Source organism: Opisthorchis viverrini, assembly GCF_000715545.1.
Source record: "Opisthorchis viverrini unplaced genomic scaffold opera_v5_24, whole genome shotgun sequence".
Lineage (NCBI taxonomy): Eukaryota > Metazoa > Platyhelminthes > Trematoda > Opisthorchiida > Opisthorchiidae > Opisthorchis > Opisthorchis viverrini.
In genome coordinates this window covers 2,867,350-2,890,702 of record NW_008751680.1, presented here as the reverse complement: position 1 = coordinate 2,890,702, position 23,353 = coordinate 2,867,350, and the positions used below count along the sequence as shown (strand labels likewise).

General features: G+C 47.1%; 2 protein-coding genes across 2 annotated transcripts in view; one reads left to right on the top strand and one right to left on the bottom strand.

Moving 5' to 3' along the window:
• T265_02122 (hypothetical protein) overlaps window positions 1-23,353 on the bottom strand; it is a gene marked incomplete at both ends in the record, with an annotated part of 54,615 nt that overhangs the window by 20,327 nt on the left and 10,935 nt on the right. Inside the window, 3 exons of the mRNA XM_009166281.1 lie at window positions 1,675-1,831; window positions 11,468-11,592; window positions 20,370-20,455. Of these exons, the coding sequence (XP_009164545.1) occupies window positions 1,675-1,831; window positions 11,468-11,592; window positions 20,370-20,455 (368 nt within the window). The remainder of the gene's footprint in view (window positions 1-1,674; window positions 1,832-11,467; window positions 11,593-20,369; window positions 20,456-23,353) is intronic.
• Window positions 15,888-23,353, top strand: part of T265_02123 (hypothetical protein) — a gene marked incomplete at both ends in the record, with an annotated part of 35,523 nt that continues 28,057 nt past the window's right edge. Inside the window, 3 exons of the mRNA XM_009166282.1 lie at window positions 15,888-16,021; window positions 19,845-19,872; window positions 20,669-20,859. Of these exons, the coding sequence (XP_009164546.1) occupies window positions 15,888-16,021; window positions 19,845-19,872; window positions 20,669-20,859 (353 nt within the window). The remainder of the gene's footprint in view (window positions 16,022-19,844; window positions 19,873-20,668; window positions 20,860-23,353) is intronic.

Here is a 23,353-nt window from a genome sequence, read left to right as displayed (position 1 = left end):
TAACCGCTTACGCTATATATACGAAGCGCTGTACAACTGTTCTTGACTTCGTTTTGGGCATTAATAGACCTTGCGAACCTTTGGTGGTTGTTTTGACGTGAACGCTAGCTTGGGAGGCTCAGACCCTAAGCTAAGCTGAGGAAAATACCGTTACTACAGTAGGTTACAAGTTGGAACGAGATTTGAGACAATTTTCGGTCCTGTATCTTGAACAGCCTCTCCACTGAAGGCCTACTGTGAGCCTGTAATACAAACCAATCTGTAAGTCAAAATTAAATACCGAAGTGGGTTTATTATGGGCCTCGGTCGATCGTTCGAACCACATTAATTTGTTAAAAACTGCGCGTGTAGTCCATCAGTTCTTTATCACCGCAACACTGGCCGGGTGTTAACGTCGGACAGCTGCGCGGACGTACTATCCAGCGATTCAAGTCTATTTTCGTTGGCGCCTTGGCAATGTCAGATGGCGTGACTCATTTCACCCGTGGTCCGTGTGTCACAGATGTCCGGCAAACTCGATCACGCTGCGCAGTATTCACATGCTGATGAAAAGTGCAGTATGACCGGAAAGCCCTCGGTAATCTGGGTTGGAAACAGTGACTAAAGCATGCATTCTGATGTGTCTAAAGAACCGCGATTTAAATGACTCGTCCTCTGGTTCGATATACTCGAAGCGGCCTTCGGTGGGAAGAGATTTCGGTCTGATACCGATGGGAAATGACTCAGGCTACCTATTTATCGCCACGTTTGTGTATTTCGTCATTCCAATTTCAAAATAACCAAGCAAACCTTTAATTACAGACTACACACATATGCCCTCTCAAGCAACTTCAAAAGCTCCGAGGACTGAATCGCAACCACAACTCCATCTGGTAATCCTTGTCCTTCGTAATGTTCATCGATGAAATCCAAATCTTCGGATCTGGTGACCTCGCCCGTTGTCAATTTTTCCTCCGGTGGAATGCGTGCCTACATCCACTCTGGCCTATCTGTTTCACAGCGCCCTGTGACTGTTAACTACGTTGGCTTCAGTTTGATCTTTCTCTGTGGGACAAATGCTTGTGCCATGTTTATCGGTCACCGTACAACCAACCAGCCCCCGATCGTGACAGCGATACTGCCAGGACTATCTATTGAATTTTGCCTGTTAGCTCTTGCGCCCCTTTGGTTTTCGGATCACTGTCCAACCGGTCGCCCCTACTCGTTTCCTTCCTCCCACCCCAAAACGACTTTCCGTTTCCGTCATACACAATGGTGATACTTAACCCAAATAGCTGCTGCCTGATGGGCGCCCCACCGTCTCAATAACTTCTAGGACCCCCAGCAGAGGCTGAGTGCCCTCTCGTTGACCACGCAGCAAACTATCAGTAGAGCTATTAGTTCAGGGGGACAAGCCGGTAATAAGAATCGATAATTCCAGAGTTTCGAGCAATTTGGTAGGAAGAATTGAACAATGAAAAGGATCGAGAAAAGGGAAACAGGCGCATCGATAGGTAGAGCACTGTGTGGACAAAAATTGTGTTTCCAAGAGTGTCACGTCGAACTGCTTTCACAAAAGCATGGCATTTCAAGGTTAGGAATGCAATAAAATCAAACGAACGAGCGAGCGATAACAACGGTATTAGAAACGCCAACTGCAGAGCGGACAACCGATCGGTCGGTCATTCAACTTACTGGTCACATTGGAGATGTTGGTCATGTATTTGTCCTTGTGTTTAGCTGTCTCATCGAAACAGTGAAGAACCTCAAGGAGTATCTCGGAGTTTTGCTGCTGTTCCTTTTCCGATATATTCGACGACATGAGCAACAGGCGCCATGCCTCGGGAAGACCCTGCGCATATGAAAAAGACAGACGATTGGTGGAAACCATAGACGAATAGAAAACGATGACACACGCATAGGGTAATCTGACCTTTCATTTGCTGACAACGGACTTGTACGATAAAAATAATAATAAATAACTGTTCACCTTTCGGTGCCTAACTGCCATGCCATCCGAAGGTTGCACAAGGGCTGAGATATTGTCAGATAACTGCCATGCAGACAGGGGACGTCGAGATGCGGAGGTTAGGTTCGAACCACGGGCCTTCCGGTCAATAAACCCGCACTCTAACCACTGAGCCATCTGGCTGGAGACATCAACCAGAAATTGGTATACGCTCAAGTCGTGTATTTCTATACGATGCTCCCTCTCGGGCAAATGGGCCAGGTTAAATCACGTGCCCATACCCCGGTCGATCAGTGAAACACCGTTCGCCCCGACCACCCGCGAATTCGCTACTCTTGAACGCCATTTGGAACAGGTTTACTCGAGTGAATTGATTGCTGTCCTTCGGACCGGAAGCAGATGAGAGACTGGGAAAAGACACCACTTCTCTACACTTTGTTTCGTCAGTTTACAAAATTTTATGGATGCGGTGTGTGAAACAGAAGAGCTAGACGAAATGAGATAGCTGAATGCTGCTGCTGCATACGGATTGCCAACAAACGTAAGAAGCTACGTTGCGTTGCACGGTTTGACTCGAGTACATTGCAATATCGGAGGAATAACAGTATACCTTTCACGAATGACGTTCATCCGGAAGTGTACAAAAGAAGGACGAAGACAAATGAGTGACGAGCGTTTGAAAACGGAACATCAGATGATATAGTGACTCTTTTCCAAGCGGTATCCAAATGGCAATTTATGTGTGGAGATGCTTGAACCCACTACCTCATCAATTGTACCGGTTGTGCCAGTCGGTTGGTCCGCCTGTCAGAAAGGATTCTCTAGACATGCAGCACCACGAATAGAAACTGCCGGACAACACGTAATTGTTTGTTTGTGGGCGGTTATTGTAGTCGCATAATTTGCTTTCACAAGAGAATTGTTCAAACGAACATGATGTTGTATCCGGTGCACCTACAGTGCGTGCTACCAAGCCCACTTTCTTAGTGTTCGGCTATCTATTCTATATCTATTCTACGTTTTCATGGTGCTTTTTCTTTGCTGTCTGGGATGAGAGTTACCTTTCTCAAACGATTCTTGTGTAAATTCGTTGGTCCAGATTACGCTGACGAATCACAAGCGGCAGAGAGTGGTTTCCAAATTGACCCTTTCATTAGTGTAGGCGCTTAGAATCAAACACAGTCGTTGCGGCCAACAGCCTGTGGAATCGTCTGTTGGTTTGAGCACAGTCGTCAATTTGTCAGATGCGAACCGCATGCGAGTAGTACTGTGATCCTGGTTGTCGTAGCGTAGTCCCACAAATTTTATTGGCTCCTTTAGAAAGTTCCGTTTCACTTGCCAAAACCGGAAATTTGAGCCCTTGTTACGCCCTCTCTTTCATTCGGCAACAGCGACAATTATCAGTGTCTCGCCTACATCTGTGCCGGTATATACGTAGAAACTCATGCTCTTAATTGACCATACAGGGCGCGAGACGGCTCAGTGGTTAGAGCGCAGATTTGCTGACCCTGGTTCGAACCCGACCTCTGCACCTCGACTTCCGCTATCTAGGCTCGGGTAACCTGATAATATCCTAGCCCTCCTGCTTCCTTTGGGTGGCATGGCAGCTGAACGATACAAGCTGAAAACGCCAACGGTTGTGCCGTTTCAAGTAACCCTCCATGATTCCTAGCACTAACTAAAAACTATCACACCTGTCTCATTTACGGATATCTTTCTCAAAATTAGACTAGTTATCGTGTTTTCACTAGGGTCTGTTCATCTAGTGGTCTAGATTTGTTAAGTGCGGATAGGGAAATGATGATGACCCGTTTGTGTGCTCTTCATCGCTTGCGCCTAGTTTGGATACTATGCGGAATATTTCGTTCGGATCAAATATATTTTGTGAGTGGGGGGCGCATCGTTCGAACTGGGTTGGGAATCCTGTATTGAGTTGAATGAATGTCACAAGCAGTGATAAACAGACTGCACCAATCGTAAAGTAAGTCATCGACAAGATGGCATGGCACGTGGCTAAAACATGCAGCGGTTTCTAAACGGAACTATGCAAACAAGCACGTAGACTGGCACATCATGGAGGTAGGTGAAAACTTTGAATCTTTAGCATCAATGTATTCCCGGAGCTATTGGGACCTGAGCAGGGAAGTGCATTTGAAGACACTTGCAATCCGTCGACTCTCATTTGATAGGCCCAGCTAGCAATTACCAGTGATGCCGTGAACCAGTGAATTACATCAAAGTCAGGATAAACTCCAAAGTTCCCAGTGTCGAAAGTTGTTATTTTAACCTCAGTGGATAGGTTGTTCTTTCGGAACGTTTCTAAACGCACGTCGACCTCCGGATAAAACAAAATTTCTATTTGATAAAGCTCAAGAGTGCGTAGTGAGGATGGGCACCAATGGGAGCGGGGAAGACCATAGATCGTATAGATAGGTTCCCTTTTGGATCTAGATGAACCCGAAACATTACTCAAGGTGAAGAATTTAAAAAAAATATCCGAGGATAAGTTTTCAGAATGTATTGCTGCCTTCTGACCGGATAAAAAAGTCGCTCAGCTGTAGCACCCTATCGGTACCTAGCTGCCGTGCCACCCGAAGGAAGCACGAGGGCTGGGAACCGCCAGGTCCCGAAGGAAGCACGAGGGCTGGGATACCGCCAGGTTGTCCAAGCCTAGACAGGGGAATTCGAGAGGCAGAGGTCGGATTCGAACCACGGAGCTTCTAATCAGCGAATTTGTGCTCTAACCACTCAGCTGTCTCGCCAGGTCAGTAAGCTCAATCACCAGTGTTCCAGTCATGTAATCTATAAAAAAACACGCAGTACCGGTGATCGGCACCGACGTCAGAGCCCATGAGTATAACACTATCATTACTCTTTTAAACACTGTCCTACCTATCATTGTAACCATTCATTGAGGTGCTTTACTGGGAGGGCACGACGTTGACAAGTGAACTTTATCACACGATAGCTGGCTTATGACGAAAGGCACACCTTTGGTTTGACTCTGGGGCTTTAACGATCGGGTGAGCATTCACTTGGGCCTCGCAGATGGAACAGTTTTCGCCCAACTGGTGCAGAGCATCATGGTTTGAAAAAAAGGTCAGTGTGGCAAGCACACGGGAATGGTGCCAGCAGACCAGACACACACGCAGCATCAAACTGCCCAGGGACCGAGAAATGTGTCGCGGATATTTTGTGCACCCAAGAGGTAAGAAATGAGGGCGCACGTTGGTGTGACGAATCAAACGGTTGACAGTCGAAAATGTCGACAACGAAAGTGGCCAGCACAACTGGACAGTGCACCAGACCCTGGAAGCTGTATTGTGACAGGCAAAAACCTGAAGTTGTTCACATAGGTCACCGAAATCGGGCTAGGGCAGTATATTTGTTCGTCTGCACATGAAGTTCGTGAAAAATCACTGTGAGTTTCAAAACAAATCGAGGCAATAGTTATGGTGACCGACTGGGTGTCAGCTTTCAGACCGAGTCTTCCGTTTTGCGAATCCTGAATCACCTTCGAAAGTCACAGATTGAGTTGGCGGTATTCGAGCGAACCACACACCATAAGTAGTGGAGTAGGTTTTGAGAAATGACCACATCAAGTGCCAGAGTTTGCAAAGTTTAAAATATAGAACCTGGAGTTGAGTTGGCGGCAAAACTCAGCGGAAACTAATGTACTCCTGCATGCTACAAGTGCAGGACGCTCAGACACTCGGCTTGAGACTGAAGCAGCTTTAGACAATGCGTCAATTAGGCGACAATGACCAAAGATGGCGCATTGTCTGTCGTGACACCAATGTGTGTGCGACATGACTACTTTAGTCTGACAGTGCCAAGCGTATTCGTTTGTGGAGGCGATATACTGATGTACTGCACATACACGTCAGTACATGTACTGATGTACTAAGCCCAATGTGTGACGGATGATACCACGAGCCTTGACCTGGCTCTCTGGACTATTGTTTTTAGAAAAACACTTTCCCAGTATCTGTCGTTCATGTGCATTGTTCAAGCTATTGAAAAGACAGCTGCAGACACACTGAGTGAGACTATCGGAAGCTTATTAAAACAACCCCCAAAGTGACTAAACTCAAAAGAATCTGCAACAACGCTGGATTCACTTTCTCCGGCTTCTGCCGGCTAAAAGTCTGGTGGTAGATGAGGTCGAGCAGGGAGAGGGCACATGCAGGTCAAACTCTCACCATGTTCGTCCCAGGTGCAATGTCCATTCGCTGACAAAACAAAAATATTCAACCACCATCACAGCCGCTGTGACCGATAACCGATGCGTTTTTTAACGAGTCGAAATTCGTACCTCTACTGTTCGGTGTATTTCGGCCTGGTTTTCTTCCCTCTCTCTCTCTCTCTCGTGTCCGATTGGTATTGGGAGAGCCGTCTCTCTATTGATCCGTTGCGATCCACAGGCATCACTCGGTCCTAACTCTGTTTGCTTGTAAGTTCAATCAGCGTGTCTGGAATCCGTTCACAGTGAACGTGTTTAAATACATCCGTCAATTCCTGGTCTGTTTAAGATAGACTAGATTACTAAGATTAGTAATAACAATGGACGCCAATTGGCAACTGATCACGTGCACGATGTGCGTGGTCTACTGCGTTCGTTCATGAATCATAAGTGGGTTGGGTCTGTGGGTTGTGCGCGAGAAAAAGCACGTAGTTATATAATCAGGAACACCACCAGGAAAATGAATGAGTGGAGGAACTGCAGTTCAGCGCAGCTCGAAGTAGATCCCAGTGACTGTCGCGGCCGCAGATTGATGGAATGAAAAAATGTGGTTCGTGGCATAAGATCATGTGATTGTTATTCGGTCCAGTTTACTGGCAAAACACAAGAAATGTACTGTACATAACCTACTGGTGGATCAAGTGTAGCAACCTCTTGTTCAAAACTACCGACCATAGTTTGTGACATCTGCAGAGTAGCCTTGCACTTGCCAACTGTGTGCTGTGTTACCGAGAGGAGTCATTCTTTCAACGTATACTTCGTTTTTTTCGATAACTCAGTCAAATAGCTAATAGGTTTTGGACAGAACCGAAGTTACACAAGTATTCATTTCCCGCAGTTACGTGTGATTCGGAGAGGTGGCCAACCCTTGAGGAGTGTGAAGGAGATCACGAAACGCTTGGGTGCTGTCGGTGCTACTCGCCTTCCAGGATGGGGACCATGTGATCCTCACTGTGCCTGGTTGAAAACACTACAAGATATGGCTACCAACCGATGTCAGTGACCTTCTTGTTGTCAGTCTCTATTCAAAGTGCCTGAGTGAATGTCTGGAGGTGTAGGCACCTCGGAATGATGGTGGTAAGCTAGCACTAAGTCCGTTCCCCGTCCACCTTTATTCTTTTCTTTACAATAAGGCTTTCCAATAAATCATGGTTGTACGGCAGTGAAGCATCGGTGTTGAACACTGATGTCACGCTGTCGATGATGAGTTACGTGTGAATGGAAGTTTCTGCGCACAAAGTTGGTTGCATGCAACCTAACAAGGTCGCGCCAGATTCGTTCGTAACTAGCATCCGCACCATACGTTCTGGGTGCATTCCACAGATTGGCCCTTTTTACAAGCGATCAGAACTAACCGTTGTCAATCGTTGATGCACTATCCGACTAAAATAACGGTCTGTTCTTGACTGAACCTGGCTTGACCGATAATTTGGCCGAGTAAATACAGGTCACTGTCCCAAAATGGATTAGGGTAATGCAAGTGAGACACAAGACAACAGGCAAAGCATGAGTTGTATTAGAATAAACCCTCTAGATGAACCGTCTTCACTTCCGTCTACCTGGATGTGTTTCCATGTGCACGCTTTGCGATTTTGGGTTTTCCATCTCTATGTTGTCCACGTAGATGTCGTTCGGCTATCGCGACCTTTCAGTGCCTAACTGCTATGCCACCCGAAGGTTGCACGGGGATACTGCCAGGTTGCCCAAGCCTAGACAGGGGAGGCCGAGAGGCAGAGGTCGGGTTCGAACCACGGACCTTCCGGTCAGTAAATTCGCGCTCTAACCAGTTGGGCCATCTCGCCCCACGTAGGTGTGGGTGTATGCAGCGCAAGAGCGAGTCGATTGTATGAATCAAGACGACAGAAGCCAAAGAGATACGCCGCGTTGCGGCAGTACGTCTCAGGCACCCTCAAGAAAGACCATTGGATATGTGGAGCCCTCGCTCCATACTAGGCGAAGCGCCGCACCGCATCCTCGCAGAATTCCCCCTCTAGGAAGAGAGGTTTTGACAGCCTCGAAATCTTACCGTTGTAGTACGAGACTGACAAGAAATGGACCAAAAAAGTGGGATGTATTTGGGCTACGGCACACTGCATGTCGATCGATTCAATGGACGGACTGACGACTGTTTGACCGAAGGAAAAAAGCTAATCTTTTGTCTGCAAACAGGTCGTCGTGGACAACGAAAGCCATGTGATTTGGCAAATGGCTTGCAACAACAACGTGCAATCCGGTATTGGTCTTAAACGCAGTGACGGTCAAGTTGGCGATTGGACCAATGAGGAGCGAACAAACAACATGAACGCAAGCACCACTGAAGGCAGAAATAAGTTCACCATGTGGCAAACAAGTAGGCGCGTACACACACAAACTCACAGCTAGCAAGCTAGAACGGGTAAGTGAAGCGTGCAGAACGAACAGACAAGAGAGCGACAACGACGGCGTAACTACGCGACCGAACACAGCACTGTTATGTACGATTCCGATGGCATAGTGCCAACGAAAGCGGCCCGAAAAATCACATTGATGGGCAGCACAATCGAGGTGCAGGGCGATAGTCCATCTGGTGCGGGCCTTTGGATCTACCGAGGCGCTGGATGAGCACGTCATTCGACTAACGCGCACCGCATCCCGAAGGGATTTTTGTCGAACGGAAGACTGACAGAGTACGGAGACGATCATCGAGGACATAAGACTTGCTTCCCTTCAGATTCTAATCGCACCTGGTAACACATCAAGTAGCTGTTGGGCAACAGTCACCTGATTAACGATCAGTAATGCAAATAGTCTAGTTCGTTTCGATAAGGGGGATATTATTACGCAGGACAATGGGGCAAACTAGAAAACAAGCCAAGTAAGGTCCGTCGACAGCAGCCTTATGAGTAATGCATTACGAATATACACGTATCGCGATACCTGGAATATTGTAGCGACTGAAACCTGAGGCGGCCTGGTGCAGCACTTTCACATCACAAACGAGAGATTCAGCTGGGTTCCAGGTGAGTTTCTCGAAAAAACAAATTAGTTTGCAAATGAGTGTATTTCGCTAAGCCAAGTAAGGCTTCACGGGATTATAGTAAGTGGACGCTCTGGTAGTTAAACGCTTGTACCTGGGGGGATGTTTGAGATAGACGTGACTGATGCACAGGATGAGAAACGTCGGAAATAATTCGTTGGGTGAACTTTGAATAAACACTAAAAAGAGTTGCTTATTCGGACGCAAACTCGGAACGCAGCTCGAGATGACTCAGTGGTTAGACCGCGAATTTACTGACCGGAAGATCCGTAGTTCGAACCCAAGTTGTTCAGTTTTAGCACCCTTTCGGTGCCTAACTGCCACGCAACCCGAAGGAAGCTGAGTCCCGGGATACTGCCAGGTTGCCCAAGCTCATACAGGGGAAGTCGACATGCACAGGTTGGGTTCGAACTATGGACCCTCTGGTCAGTAAACTTGTGCTCTAACCACCGACTCATCTCGAACCCCACCTCTGCATCTCGATTGCTCCTGTCTACGCTTGGACAACTCGACAGTACCTCAGCCTTCGCTCTTCCTTCGGATGGCGCTCCTTTGTCGTTTAAGGATGCACTCTAGCGTTTCTCGACCTCCCGGGATACTGCCAGGTTGCCCAAGCTCATACAGGGGAAGTCGACATGCACAGGTTGGGTTCGAACTATGGACCCTCTGGTCAGTAAACTTGTGCTCTAACCACCGACTCATCTCGAACCCCACCTCTGCATCTCGATTGCTCCTGTCTACGCTTGGACAACTCGACAGTACCTCAGCCTTCGCTCTTCCTTCGGATGGCGCTCCTTTGTCGTTTAAGGACGCACTCAACACATTTCTAGCGATTTCTCGACCGGTATATCTGCGACGTGATGTCAGGGCGATAATCTTCATCAAAGAATCTGGGGAAGAGGACAGGGAGTCAATAAAGCCGGTAGTGGGGAATACAAGCCAATGAACAGGCCTGAGGGAAACAGAAAAATCTTCCAGTTTCATAGCATAGAAAGCTAGACGACGAATTCCACTGAAGACTGTTCATACAAAGAGAGACTTGATAGCGCCAGTGCACTGAATAGGGCCGGACAACAGCACGCCTCGAGACGAGACTATCCTCGGAATGGGGGCGGGGGAGCTTGTTCTCAAGGTGATCGATGCATTGTCATATCGAATGGCTTTGTGACGATTTGACCAGATACAACAGCGTGCTGCGTGATGTTTTCAATACGGCAAATCTTACCACCGATCAACGACCAAACAGTAAGTGGTAGGCGTTTTCAGTGACCTTGAACGCCGGAAGTCAGATGACCCTAAACCTAGTAACCGGCACCTCACACAAAACAAATCAGGACCACATGACTTGCGCGAATTCCATGGTTTTGCGGAACAAATGACCTTAAAACCCTACACACACACACACACACTAAGTTGTAAACCACGGTCGAAATTACTTGCGCGAACGAGAGGATAGCATAAATAGTGTATCGTCAACGTCTCTCAGTACTCCACGAAGAAAACGGAGGACTATTAGCAGCCGTTAATAAGGAAGTTCTGTTGAACACATTCAAGAGATGGGGCGGGGGGATCACTTACGTATCTGCACCCATAATTGAATCAGTATTCCAGACTTCAGTCTGCTCATGAAAGTCACTTGGAGCTCACTAGCGGATAGACGGATGAACCGTGCATGGAACACAGAATGTGGTGGTCTCCATCCGAAGGGTGTACCGACTGGATAACCTATGCTATCCCGTATGCTCAACCCAGGTTAGATTTCCCAATCGAAGGCACGACGTGAACAACACTCAAGCTGGGGATAAGTCACAAAAGGGCCTAGCCAGGTTGACTCACCAGGTTTTTAGGCAATTAACGTGAACTTGAACAATCGGACGAAACACATTAGGGAAACAGATCAGAAACAAACAATAAATTGCCATCAATTCACTGTTAGGCGGAATTCCCCAGGGATCCCGCTTTACTGCTCACAGTTAGGGGCTACTACGGCCGAGAAGCCCGTCCCACTCAAGATTGGTCAAAATTCGGGAAGCTTGCCGGTCCGGCATCAAGCCGAGAGCTGAGTGGTCGAAAGTCTGCACCCAACAGCCAATCATGACCCGAACTAAGCTGAGAAAAATACTTTTACTACACGTTCTCACTTTCTAAATGCCCCCCCTCCCCCGAACAATGACCACCCCCGTCATTGGGACCGTTGTGCAATTTCTCCAGTTTGATTTCACTGAACTAGGCGGAAACCCACTTTGGTACAACGACTCACCTTTATTTGCCGCGTATCGCGATCGAATACCACGTGAAGATCGTGTGTAACACCGGTGGGTCCTGAAATCTGGGGTTCATGTTTCTTTTCCGGACGACTGAATTTGAGTAAACGCGATAGATTACCTACAACAGAAGACGGGAAAATGAACAGACGAGTCAAACGTAACACGAAAAGGCCCTATTACGCAATAAGAATGGCCAGGTTCATTCGCAAGGCATACTTCACATCACGAAGCTTTCACAAAGAACACCGGCGGGTAGTGTCAGTAGTCGGCAGGAAAAAGACTGATGCCAGTGTATTCGAGTATTGCTTGTTTATTCTTCCCCTTACTAAGATAACTGGACAGGTGAGTCACAATACAAGCCCGCAGAGGCACCTGTGACAAGCGCAGCAACAGGTTGTTGTTTTAGGTGCAAGTCGGTAAAAAAAACGACATGGGTACATCCGCTGTGTGCCATCACAACCGACCAAGGAGGAGTCGGACACCGATTGGTGTTCAGAAGGAAAAACTGTGTGGTTATCACACAAGTAGGTCATTTTGCGCCTGTGTGTGCGGCCGATTACAGAAACGGCGAAAAATGCGGAACCAACAGCAATGGCGCGGCGCAATCCAAATCTTAGGAATTCGTAGCTGCGAGTTTTTTCCTACCACGTGGTTACCGCGGCACTTGGAGGGAACCGTATCAAGTTGACACCCCACAGGAATAAAGGGGAAAAAACACCCAAACTAGTCTAATTGAGAAGCGAGGAAAACACCCCAACTGCCACCGATTTAAGGTAGATCATTCAGCTGTAGCATCCTTTCGGTGCCCGATTGCCATGCTACCCGAGGGAAGCACGAGGGATGGGATACTGCCAGGTTGCCCAAGCCTAGACAGGGAAAGTCAACAGGTCGGGTTCGAACCAGGGACTTTCCAGTTAGTAAATTCGCGCACCAACCTATGAGCCATCCCACCCCTCGTTTTCAACAGAAATCCGCGTTTCCTACTCGATGCAAGATTTTGTGGAGCATATTGCAATCGCTCAGCTGTAACACCCTTTTGGTGCCTAACTACCATGCCACCCGAAGGAAGCACGAGGGCGGGGATAATGCCAGGTTGCCAAAGCCTAGACAGGGAAAGTCGAGAGGTCGGGTTCGAACGACGGACTTTCTAGTCAGTAAATTCGCGCACTAACCACTTGAGCCATCTCGCCCGATTTATGGTAACTTGGAGTCACCCAAGATTCACACAACAACTGCAATATCTTTCATGATTTGGTGTCTTGAAAAGGTAATCTGTTGGAACTACTGCAACTAGAATTCTTGAGTTCGAGATGCATATCCACGACGAATCTGTAAAGGATGCTACATGCTCCCTCCCTCCCTTCCCATGTGGGAACTAAATCCGACTTCACATGATTGTACTAGCTCCTACTCAGGTGACTGTCTTAGTTTTCCGAAGGGAAATCTAATTCCTCTCGTTATATCGCACTGTACTCCCTCTCTAGTGATGGCTATAAGGGAGACTAGCGAAATCATTCGTATTAGAGAAAACAATCAGCTTACACCATCGTCTGAGGGAATACTACCGCCCAGCCTTCATGCGGTTCGCTTCTCCAAGGCTGGGTTACAGAAAGAAGGCCGCGTCTTTAATTGAAGAGCTGGGCACCAAAACTGGCTGCGTGGTGCTGTAGTCTTCCTATTTGTACAGGGAGTCTTCAAACGAAAAACAACGGTACTCCTTTAGACCTCATCCTTGTTTAGGAGTAAATTCACGAGAAAGCAAGGTCTTGTCGGATGGTAACCTGCAGTTTGAAGGCGTCCAAGGTGGGGGAGGGGCTCAGGTTATACAGGAGCCACTATCTTATGTACTCAGCTGCGGAAATAAGCGAAATACTGTCATTCTAAAGTTTTCAATCCTGCTACAATTCTCACGGCATTCTCTAGAGGGCCCTTGTTAATTATTTGTAGGCGAAAGTATGTTTTCTGCTCCCACAAGAACCATTCTCGCAATCTACTTACTGCATCTCGGCTGTATTAAATACAATCCGAATAGGTGTGTGTGTGTGTGTGTGTGTGAATCCGCGGTTGGAATAACGTGAGTGATTGAACCGTCGGCTGTATTGTTCACCACATACACTCGTAATGAGGTCACGGCAGTAATTTACCAATTGACTGAAATCGTTGACAGTACTGGACCACCTGGTAGTTTCGTTTCTGACAACGTCACGCCGCGATTAGCTGAGAGTTGCACACAAAGAGAGGAACTGGAATCCGCAAAGTGTGCAAGCGCTTCGCTTTGGAAGCCAAGCGACTAGTGTGCACAGTTCTTAGAAGTTCGACTACCTACTGCACAAATGATACGTGACTAATCGCTGACACCAACTCATCGAAATGATTCAATTATTCCAGACCGCTCCGACAAGTACAGGAGTGCCTTAACAATGACTCAACTGCTAATGCAGCTGTCGTCTACTGGAGACCCAGATACTACAGACTCGCATCAAATACCTCTCGCATTGTTTCATCTTCATCTCAGTCTCCAAAACCACCTCTCGGCCAAGGAGAACTTCTGCCGAGACCTCTAGGGTATCATGAAGCAAGTACCTGGGCGTCACATCCTTGTGATAACCGGCGAGTAAAACGTCCATACGAGGCCAGCTAAGGATAGCATACATCACATTCGTAGTCAACGATAGACAAATGGAGTAGGGGCCTGGGAATTTTCGATTACCCAAACCGGATGAGCATCTCCAATACGCGCTCCCAATATTCCAAAAAAAGTGTCTCCTTGATATGGTATTAAAATAACGGGGAGACAGTTTACCGATCTGAATACATCCCTATTTAGTTATCCCACGTTCTCCTTCCCGCGGAAAACCGTAAACCGTGCTGGGAGGCACGAACGGGGCGCTCGAGGTTCAGGCTTCATCCCACAGCACGCCGTAAATGGTACCTTGTAGGACAAGCTAGGAGTAATGGACAGGCAGTGATCAAAGCTGTGGACTGCTACACGTAAACGGCTGACTTGGCAGAACTTACTTTTCACGATTCGAAAAGACCAAGTACCTCCTCGTGCTTTCTAAAAAAAGCTACTTGGGAATACACTGGACTATCTTGTGGAAAAATACATTTAACTAGAAATGGCTGCAAGTGCTATGGAGACGGAGATAAAAGGAAGTCTTGTCTATGCCAGACGAATATCTCGCCTGATACGCGGTTCTTCGGGGAAAACATCAAGAATCGCGTCTTCTTAAAAAAAAACAACTCAAGAGTAAGGCTTATCCCAGAAAACCCATTGGACCGCTGCTCAAGCACCCGGGAACTCAGCCCACCACCCTCATCTCTGCGACAATATCAGCCCCATCCGATGTCAACTGTACCACATCATCGAAAGTTAGGACGATTGATCTTTCGAACTTCACCGACCCACAACACGGCGCTGTTCCTGAATCGAATTCTAGGAGATATGTGCCGCAGCGGCGTCCCAGAACCTGGCATTAGTTAGACGTCAGAAGTATTCGCATCTGAGTGGAATACAGCTTCAAACAACGGTGAAGGTGGTGGTGAGTGGAGTACTAAAAATCAAGCATTTACGCGCGGGACCTCAAAAGCACACAGCGGCGTCTGAAATTTGACTTGAAGATAAACAAGGAGGGGCACTGTCAGCCAGTGAAAACCTATTCGAACAAACAGTTGATTCTTAGTGGATCACGAGGGATTGGCTGACTGACTCTGATAGACACTGACCTAGGAACCTTCGAAAGGGAACGTAACAGTCCCATATTGAATAGATTAGCAACTGCACAAAAAAGGACCTGATTACGTTCTTGAACTCATACTTGTTGATGAGGCCATCTTTTTCAGTTCTAGTCTAAACGAAGCTACACCAAGGGACTTTGGAACAAACTGATGCCCTCCCTTCAGAGGTGCAGCATAAATCGTTTGTGTTGAAAATAGTTCACACGCAATATTCGCTCGGCCACCACCGGTGTTCGGACAACACCGGGGAGCTCACAAATACTCGATAGAAGTATAACGCACGAATGGAATGGAGCGATAACGTGTCACCGTGTGTTGTGTTGTGCACCTCTGCATAAACTCCAACCGATTTTGTACTTGTAGGTTGGACAAACAAAACAGGTAGACAAGTAAAAGCCTAGTTGGCTAATGACACACCTAATACAATCGTTTTCTGACGCTTGCGCACTTGCTTGTGTGTATACCTGAACACTAAGGTTTCTGAAAGTGGATTGATACTGGCACTAAAACCATATTGACATTGTTCCAGAGGGGACCTATGGCCAATCAGTGTGCGAAGGAACTTTGATACAGTGCTACAAAAAAACCGTGGTGTTTCAAAACGGTGCTATGATAAGCAAAATACGGTAGAGAAAACACCCAGCCGGACCATGAGTTGTGCCAATCTTGGCAGGCATGACAAATCATGAACAAATGAGTGACGGCAAGGCGGTTGGCTCTAACGGCGTCGTAAAACCATCATACCGTCTAAATGACGGTCCGCAGTTGTCGGACTACACAGGAACAACGAGAATGATGGAACCCAAAGCGTATGTGAAGGTCGGCTCTATGGCCTGCTGCACGCATGCGGTGCATTCGAGACATTAAAGCGGTTGATCAGTGTTATCCGATAAACAGATAGTCACAAAATGTCACTTCCGGTGTCAATATCTCCCGTGTTGGAAGGTGGAATCACAAGAGGAGAACCTAGCAGTTGGACACCGAGTCGGAACACGACTACATGGCATTCTGTAGTTGGTTAGCGTTTGATTTAATTAGGCATCCAGAGCTCAACACAGGCTTTACACTCTGAAACAAATTGAGGGGTGTTGTTCACGGGTCTACAGAGATAAATGCAGAGTGGAGAGCGACTCGTGAGAGTCGGTTTTGTTTTTCTACACTCACCAATCTCACTTGCTTCGTGGTCCGGCTAATTGTGAATTTTATCAACCTTGTTTTAAAGGTTTTAACGCAGAAACCAAAAACGAATCGAATTGTATATTCACATGAATGGAATGACACCTATTGCCGACACAATGGTAGAGGTTCCGTTACGTTGATCGAGCTTACCTGTCTGTGATCGTTGATTTTTTCGGACCACCGACATGAGTAATTTGCAAAACACGCGGGAAGAACTCAACTGGAACCAGTTACTGGATCCTGTTCGGAAGACCGGTTGTGCTAGTGCACAGGTCTGGGTAGCCTGACAGGTGATGATCTGATGTAACTTCCTTCAACAGGTTGGATAACATTCTGTCTACTCAAATAATCCTGCCGTACGCTACAAGCATCAAGCCTAGTCTGAACAAACAACTTTCAGGTCAGCTGTAAAAAGGTGCGGCTTTTAAAACAAGACTGGCGCATCTCCATCTAAAACCAAGCACTGGCAACAATAAATATGGTGACCTCCAGTGACGGGCCCTGGTTTCTGGAGACATTCCTGATCCACATGGTATGTGCGGTATGCGGGCAGTGTACATGCCTGGAAAATGGTCATAACTACGAACGGTAACATGTGCTGAGACTCAGCTCAACTAATAACTGAATTTCGCCGATCATCACGGGTTAGCAAAAGGTTGGGCGCATGATACCCGGGACTTGGGTCAGCCGTCAGATTCCTACCAAGAGTGAGCTTCGTCTTTGCATGTTACAGTCGAAGGGAGTGCTACCCGTCAACCAGAATTTATGGGTGCCAGCCTCTCGAAAGGATTTCATTTCTTAGTAGGAATAAAATGATCCTTTACTTGTTGTAGGCCGTTTTGAGGCAATGAATGCCCACATCGAACGTAAAATGACACAGTGAGAGCGGTAGGAGGATTGGCTAATACCATAGGGATCACTGGACAACAACGAGAAGCCCATTTAGAGTATCCATGTCGCACTGGAATTCGTTCGCTGTAACACGCTTCCGGTGCCCAGCTGCCATGCCACTCGGAGGAAGCACGAGGGCTGGGATACTGTCAAGTTGCCCAAGCCCAGACAGAGGAAGTCGAGTGGCAGAGGTCGGGTTCGAACCACGGACCTTCCGATCAGTAAATTCGCGCTCTAAACCACTTGGGGCATCTCGCCCCGATGTCGCACTGGGCTTAGATTACAGATGGAAGCATTTCTAGCCATACCCAACTAGACAGATGGATCGTCGATGGCACCACAACATGAACCGATTACACCACAGTGATTGTTTCCCAAGTTGGAGGGGATTTCAAATTAGTCTGCGAGGCAAAAGCTGTCTTCGCCCACGATTCCCCGGCTCAGACTCAGTAGATGCAAGCCGAGGTCCCAGAGCGATGAAGCCCAGTGAAAATTAGCACCCTCTACCTACCGGTGAAGCACAGGAAAACTCTAGACATCTCATCATGGAAGTCTGTGAATCTGTTCACAGCGAGTCACACATTGCGTTTTTGAGGAAGAACCTACGATAGCTGTCTCATTCTGACTCGAGAGATATCTATCGGATACAAGGTACAATGCTGGACAGCAGTGATTCATGATGTCAACGTGTCCGATTCATCCTTATCCACAAAAAATAACGCCAATCTAATGCGGGTAAACGTTGGTTTGGTCAACGAAATGCAACTTAAATCACAAAGAAGAGTTTCAACTACTGATGTTGAAGAAAGAAAATGACTAATTTACTGCTTGCTACGGGGATTAGAATGAGTGGAGGCGTGAAAGCTAACAGTAACTAGCTGAGAAAGAAAGCTAGCGTGGATCTTTATGTGAGAAAGCGGGGTTTCCAAAAGTACCGTTGTATTTGTGAGAGTGTGGACCTATGAATGGTGGGCGTGTTTCTGGTTTGAATGAAGGAGTCCCGGAATAAAAGATAAAAGACAACCAGTCAGCTGTAACACTTTTTCGGTGCCTAGCTGCCATGCCACGCGAAGGAAGCACGAGGGCTTGGATACTGCCAGGTTGTCCAAGACTAGATAGGAGAAGTCGAGAGGCGGAGGCCGGGTTCGAACCGCGGACCTTCCGGTCAGTAAATTCGCGCTCTAATCACTTGGGCCATCTCGCCCCCTTGGGATATAGGTGGTGTCCTTGAAGTTCAAAGTAACGTCCTAGTCGGGGCATCATTTTTTCAGGCCAGTAGGTCACATGAAACTATGATCTACGACTACTCTAAGGTTCGCCAGTGTGCTAGACATTCGGTTAGCAGCGCCTCATCGTTGAAGTACTTGTTTGAAGTTGTTGGGGAAAACAGAGATGCTAGGTGTAGATGCAGCGCGATCACCTGTGATACACATCGAACGAACAGTCATTTTGTGTTCAAACACTCTCATACGATATGGCCGTATGAACCGAGCAGTCTCCTGTCCTAAAAATGTCTCCACACTGTTGTCACCACCCAGTCGACGTGAAATGGCTCGCTCAGATGATTGTGGGATGCGATATTATATGTGATATCCACTAGGAGAGGGTGCGCGCAATACAACGGAGGAAAACAAGCGCCAAATGAAAGGGGCGGAACTGAAATCAAAAGTTTGCAACACCCTTGCGTCTCAAAAGACAGCGATCCAAATGCACAGTCGACTTGGGTTCAAACCGCGAATAAGCAGTTTGCTGGGAAAACCACCATACTATACTCAAGTAACAGTCGTACGGGGAGCTTCAGGTGAAAAGCCTAGCACACACAAGCCCATACGAGGTAGGGTTTGAAAGGCCCAATGCCCATAAGGTGTTAAAGCGCGGGTAAGTTGAAAAAAAGAAGTGCAGCGGAATGGGAAGCTTAGGGCTCAAACTCAGCTCATCAAAGGTGGCATGTGCCTACTGCAGTCAGCAGGTGTTGCAAACGAACATCTTACTCGGAGGTAAATCTGAGATTCCTGATACCGCTGTGTGGTTAGAAAGTAGAGAAATCGGTTGTGAAGCATTCGCAAGCAATGTTCGCATGTGGGGACAAACGGTCAGAGATATGTCAAGAGCGGATTAAGTGAGAAAAAATTCCGATATTGTCCAGAACCGATGATGATATCAAATCGGGGAACGAAGACCTTCCAGTGACAAGTTTTAAGAGCTTACAAAGAGATCAACGGAACAGTCACTTGGCTCATAGCTCTCCCTCTAAAGCCAATCGTTCAGCTTTAAGGTGCAAAAAGGTCGCCAGAAGCACTAGCAACTTAATTGAGCATGAGAACAAGCAGTCCAAAGTAAGGAGATGGATCCTTAGTAAAAAGAAAGCTCTGATCAGGACTTCGCGCCTCAATTCCGAGTCAACAGCTGGGAACAATATTTTCGAATAGGAAGGACAGAAGATTCTCTTTATCGAACAGCCGCTTGCTGATTCCAGGGTTGCCTACTGTTTGATAAGTGCTCAGGTCTCTAAACAAACTCTATGGCTAAACTGAACATTTTATCCCTTTTTCCGGTGTACAGTGAGGGCCAATCGACCGACACAACCAAGGTATGTTACTGGGTCGTCACTCGAGGCGTCGGAGTTCCGTTCATATCACTCAAGAGCGAACACGTTCACCTGATCAGACGTAAAAATTCGGATGAATCCAGCGTGCGCTGGTAGAACAGTGGTAACACGCTTGCCTCGAATGTCAGATGTCCGGAGTTCAAACCCCAGCACGGCCATTGGATATGCGCTAAGGGCAAAGCTCGAGTCCAGTGTTCCCCCCTTGGTGTCAACTCACCGGAATAATTACGCTAGAACAGGAGGACGAGTGCTCGAACGAGAGTATGTATGTATTCTACAAAATCCCACAAACACCTGGGGGCTACTTCAGCTGGCTGTCCAAGAACTGAAGCCCAGCATTCTTCGGTAAGCCATACTTCTAGAACAGCAGACGTCGATTGGCCATGCCGCACCCACAGGAACAAACGTTCGCATCTCCAACAGTTGGGACGCGCACAAAACGTACATGGACGAGTACGATTTGTTCAACAATTGCTTACCTCGTTTCTTCTTCTTTTTCTCCTCTTTACCGGGCAGAGTTGGTAAGGGTTTCGATGGTGGCAAAACCAGGCCATCTTTCTTGCGACTGGAAAACGAGGAGAACAGAAACGAAGAATGAGAAAAGTGGGTAAAATGGCTCGATGACGCCGTAAACATTGATAACACGCAATCAGATCATGTTGCTACAACAAAGCGCCGCCGCGCACCAGGTGGAGGTATTCGAATACGTTAACACATCAAGCACGCAGAACAGCTGTAGTAGTTTGAAATCTGTTGTTAGTATTCGCTTGTCTGTCAGGCCAACCACCGACGTGCCCGGTCTGACCTCAAACTCATCTACAAGCACCTGCAGGCTTCGGTCTTTCTCTCCGATACCCGAACAACCGTCCCTATGCTTCACAAACTGCATGCGTCGGTGTTTACAACCGAGGACAAGGTTACAGAGGAACTTTGCGACTTTGACCCACAAACAGAAAAATTAACAAAAACGTGAGTGTGTGGAAGCTACAACGGGGATGGGCAAAACTGCAACTAGCAACGGCGGCGGTGAAAGTGGGTGCACAAAACGAATCGAGTAAATAGGCATGTCGTATGCTGCTAACGTATATAATTATGTAGTATTTTTCACGGAATATGACCCCCCTTATCATATCTAACTCCTTCAGGCTCAATCGCTACAGCGCCAATGACCGGAAGAAGTGGGTGCACAAAACGAATCGAGTAAATAGGCATGTCGTATGCTGCTAACGTATATAATTGTGTAGTATTTTTCACGGAATATGACCCCGCTTATCATATCTAACTCCTTCAGGCTCAATCGCTACAGCGCGAATTTATTGACCGGAAGGTCTGCCTCTCGACTTCCCTCTTCTTGGCCTGTGCAACCTGACAGTATCCCAACCCTTGTGCTTCCTTCGGGTGGCATGGCAATTAGGCACAGAAAGGGTGCTACAGCTGAACGGTTTTTTTTCTAGCTCCTTCAAATACTGATATAGAAGGCTATTATTCCCAAAGTAGTTTAAGCGGACTTGTTTTATTTGCGCACTGGCTAGGACTTTAAAAGTTCAAGAACTATCATTGGACCGGGTGTTCGAAAAATGCGCCGAAATAGATACAGCAGAAGGTCCTTTATTACTGCCCAGCCAGACTGAGCAAGAGCGGTAGCGCTGATCTAATAACGCACAGGGAGTTTGCTAATGTTCATCTAACAACCGAAACAATGAATTCTTCGGCGAAGATTGCCACCACAATGGATGATGCGGAATCGGACAGCTAGAAACTCCACAACAAAACTACAGGTTGAAAATAAAAAAACAATGAGTCACTGTGAGGTTGGGATTTCAAGACATCAATACTAGTTTGCTCGTAATGGACAAACCGTAAATGAACGTTCACTGAGCTCTGTTAGAATAATTAGCTTGTTGAGTAAACCTGCTTCATCGCTTGCATTACACCGTAGGTCAGGCATCCCTTGTTTCCGGTGACACGCGAGCACCCATCTGTCGGTCTTAAAAAGGATCCATTGCTGTTCACTTTAAATGGTCGACTGGCCGATTGCTGATGACTGCGTCGCCGCAACAAACAGCGGTATCACACGAGCGAGATGGCTCAGTGGTTAGAGTGCGAATTTACTGACCGGAAGGTCCGTGGTTCGAACCCGACCTCTGCCTCTCCACTTGCCCTGTCTGGGCTTCGGCAACCTGACAGTATCCCAACCCTCGTGCTTCCTTTGGGTGGTATGGCAGTTAAGCACCAAAAGAGTGCTATAACTGAACGGATTTTTTTCAGTGTCCCATCCATATCATCATTTTGGTTGTCGAGATAGCATATGAAAGATTGGTCCATGCTGCTGTTAAGTCAGATAACCACAGATAAAAGAGGAATCCATAAACTAAAGTGACAGCGGGAACGCAACTGCAAACTGGAACTCCCCAGGGTGGTCTGGTGAATTTTTCGATACGGAATCACTTTTGGCTGCAACGTCAAAAAGTGTCACCAACCGCTGCTGAGATTTACTGCCTAATCTCCAGCTCGGTAAACGACCAGTTCCAATTTCGGCTCAAGATTTCACAGCTCATGCAAAGGTCATCCGCTGACCACCGTTCCTTTGTTTCCAGTTAGCTGGGGCTCCCGAAACAACGTTCGGCATGACAGCCACCTTGCAACATTCAACCTTACAACCAACTGGAGAACTATTATGTAGTGTGCCCTTCAAGGGGGTGGAATTTTCAACAACGCTGAAAGTCACAGTTCGAATTCACTTGAAATTGATTGGACAGAGCAACTCGATGTTCTCAGTATTTCTTTGACATCTTCGTGCAGTAGCTTACATTCGACTTGTGTCACAGATATTACAAAACAGTTCAAAGACAATCTCGTGTTAGCAATCCTTTGTTTTCAAAATGATCTCGGACGCTGTACCAATCTCAAGGCTAGTTTCAGATTGTGTTCGGACGCCAAACAGTTTTGTACTGCGTGTTGCAGAGTTGAAATATGTTCAACAGTCCGAAATTATCCAGCCTACCAACCAATCACCATTCGCGGATTCTACTGCTGTCATAAAAAAGACGGGTAGCCGAATTCGTGTATTCACGGATCATCTCCCTGGACTCAATGTTGTGCTGGATACCCATACGTTCAATTTGCAGAACCCAAAGGTGGGACACGTTTTGTGAAGCATCACCCGACAGACGTTCACTTTCATTTGATTCCAGAGGATTGTTGACAATCAAAACGCACCACAGTTTATTCCAGTTCACCGCCTACTATTTGGTGTAAAGTTAGCAATTTCGACCGGGTTAAGTGGAGTTTTCGTCATTGGATGACATCAGTGTCACCAGTTTTGATCACGACGAAACTCTCCCTCAGTCGAACTCAGGATTAAGGTTGTCATTTTTCGTGCAGGTAAATGTGTATTTTGCTCATCTCCATAAAATAGTTTGGATTTATTTTCGAAAAAAAAACGGTCATCGTCCAGAACCAG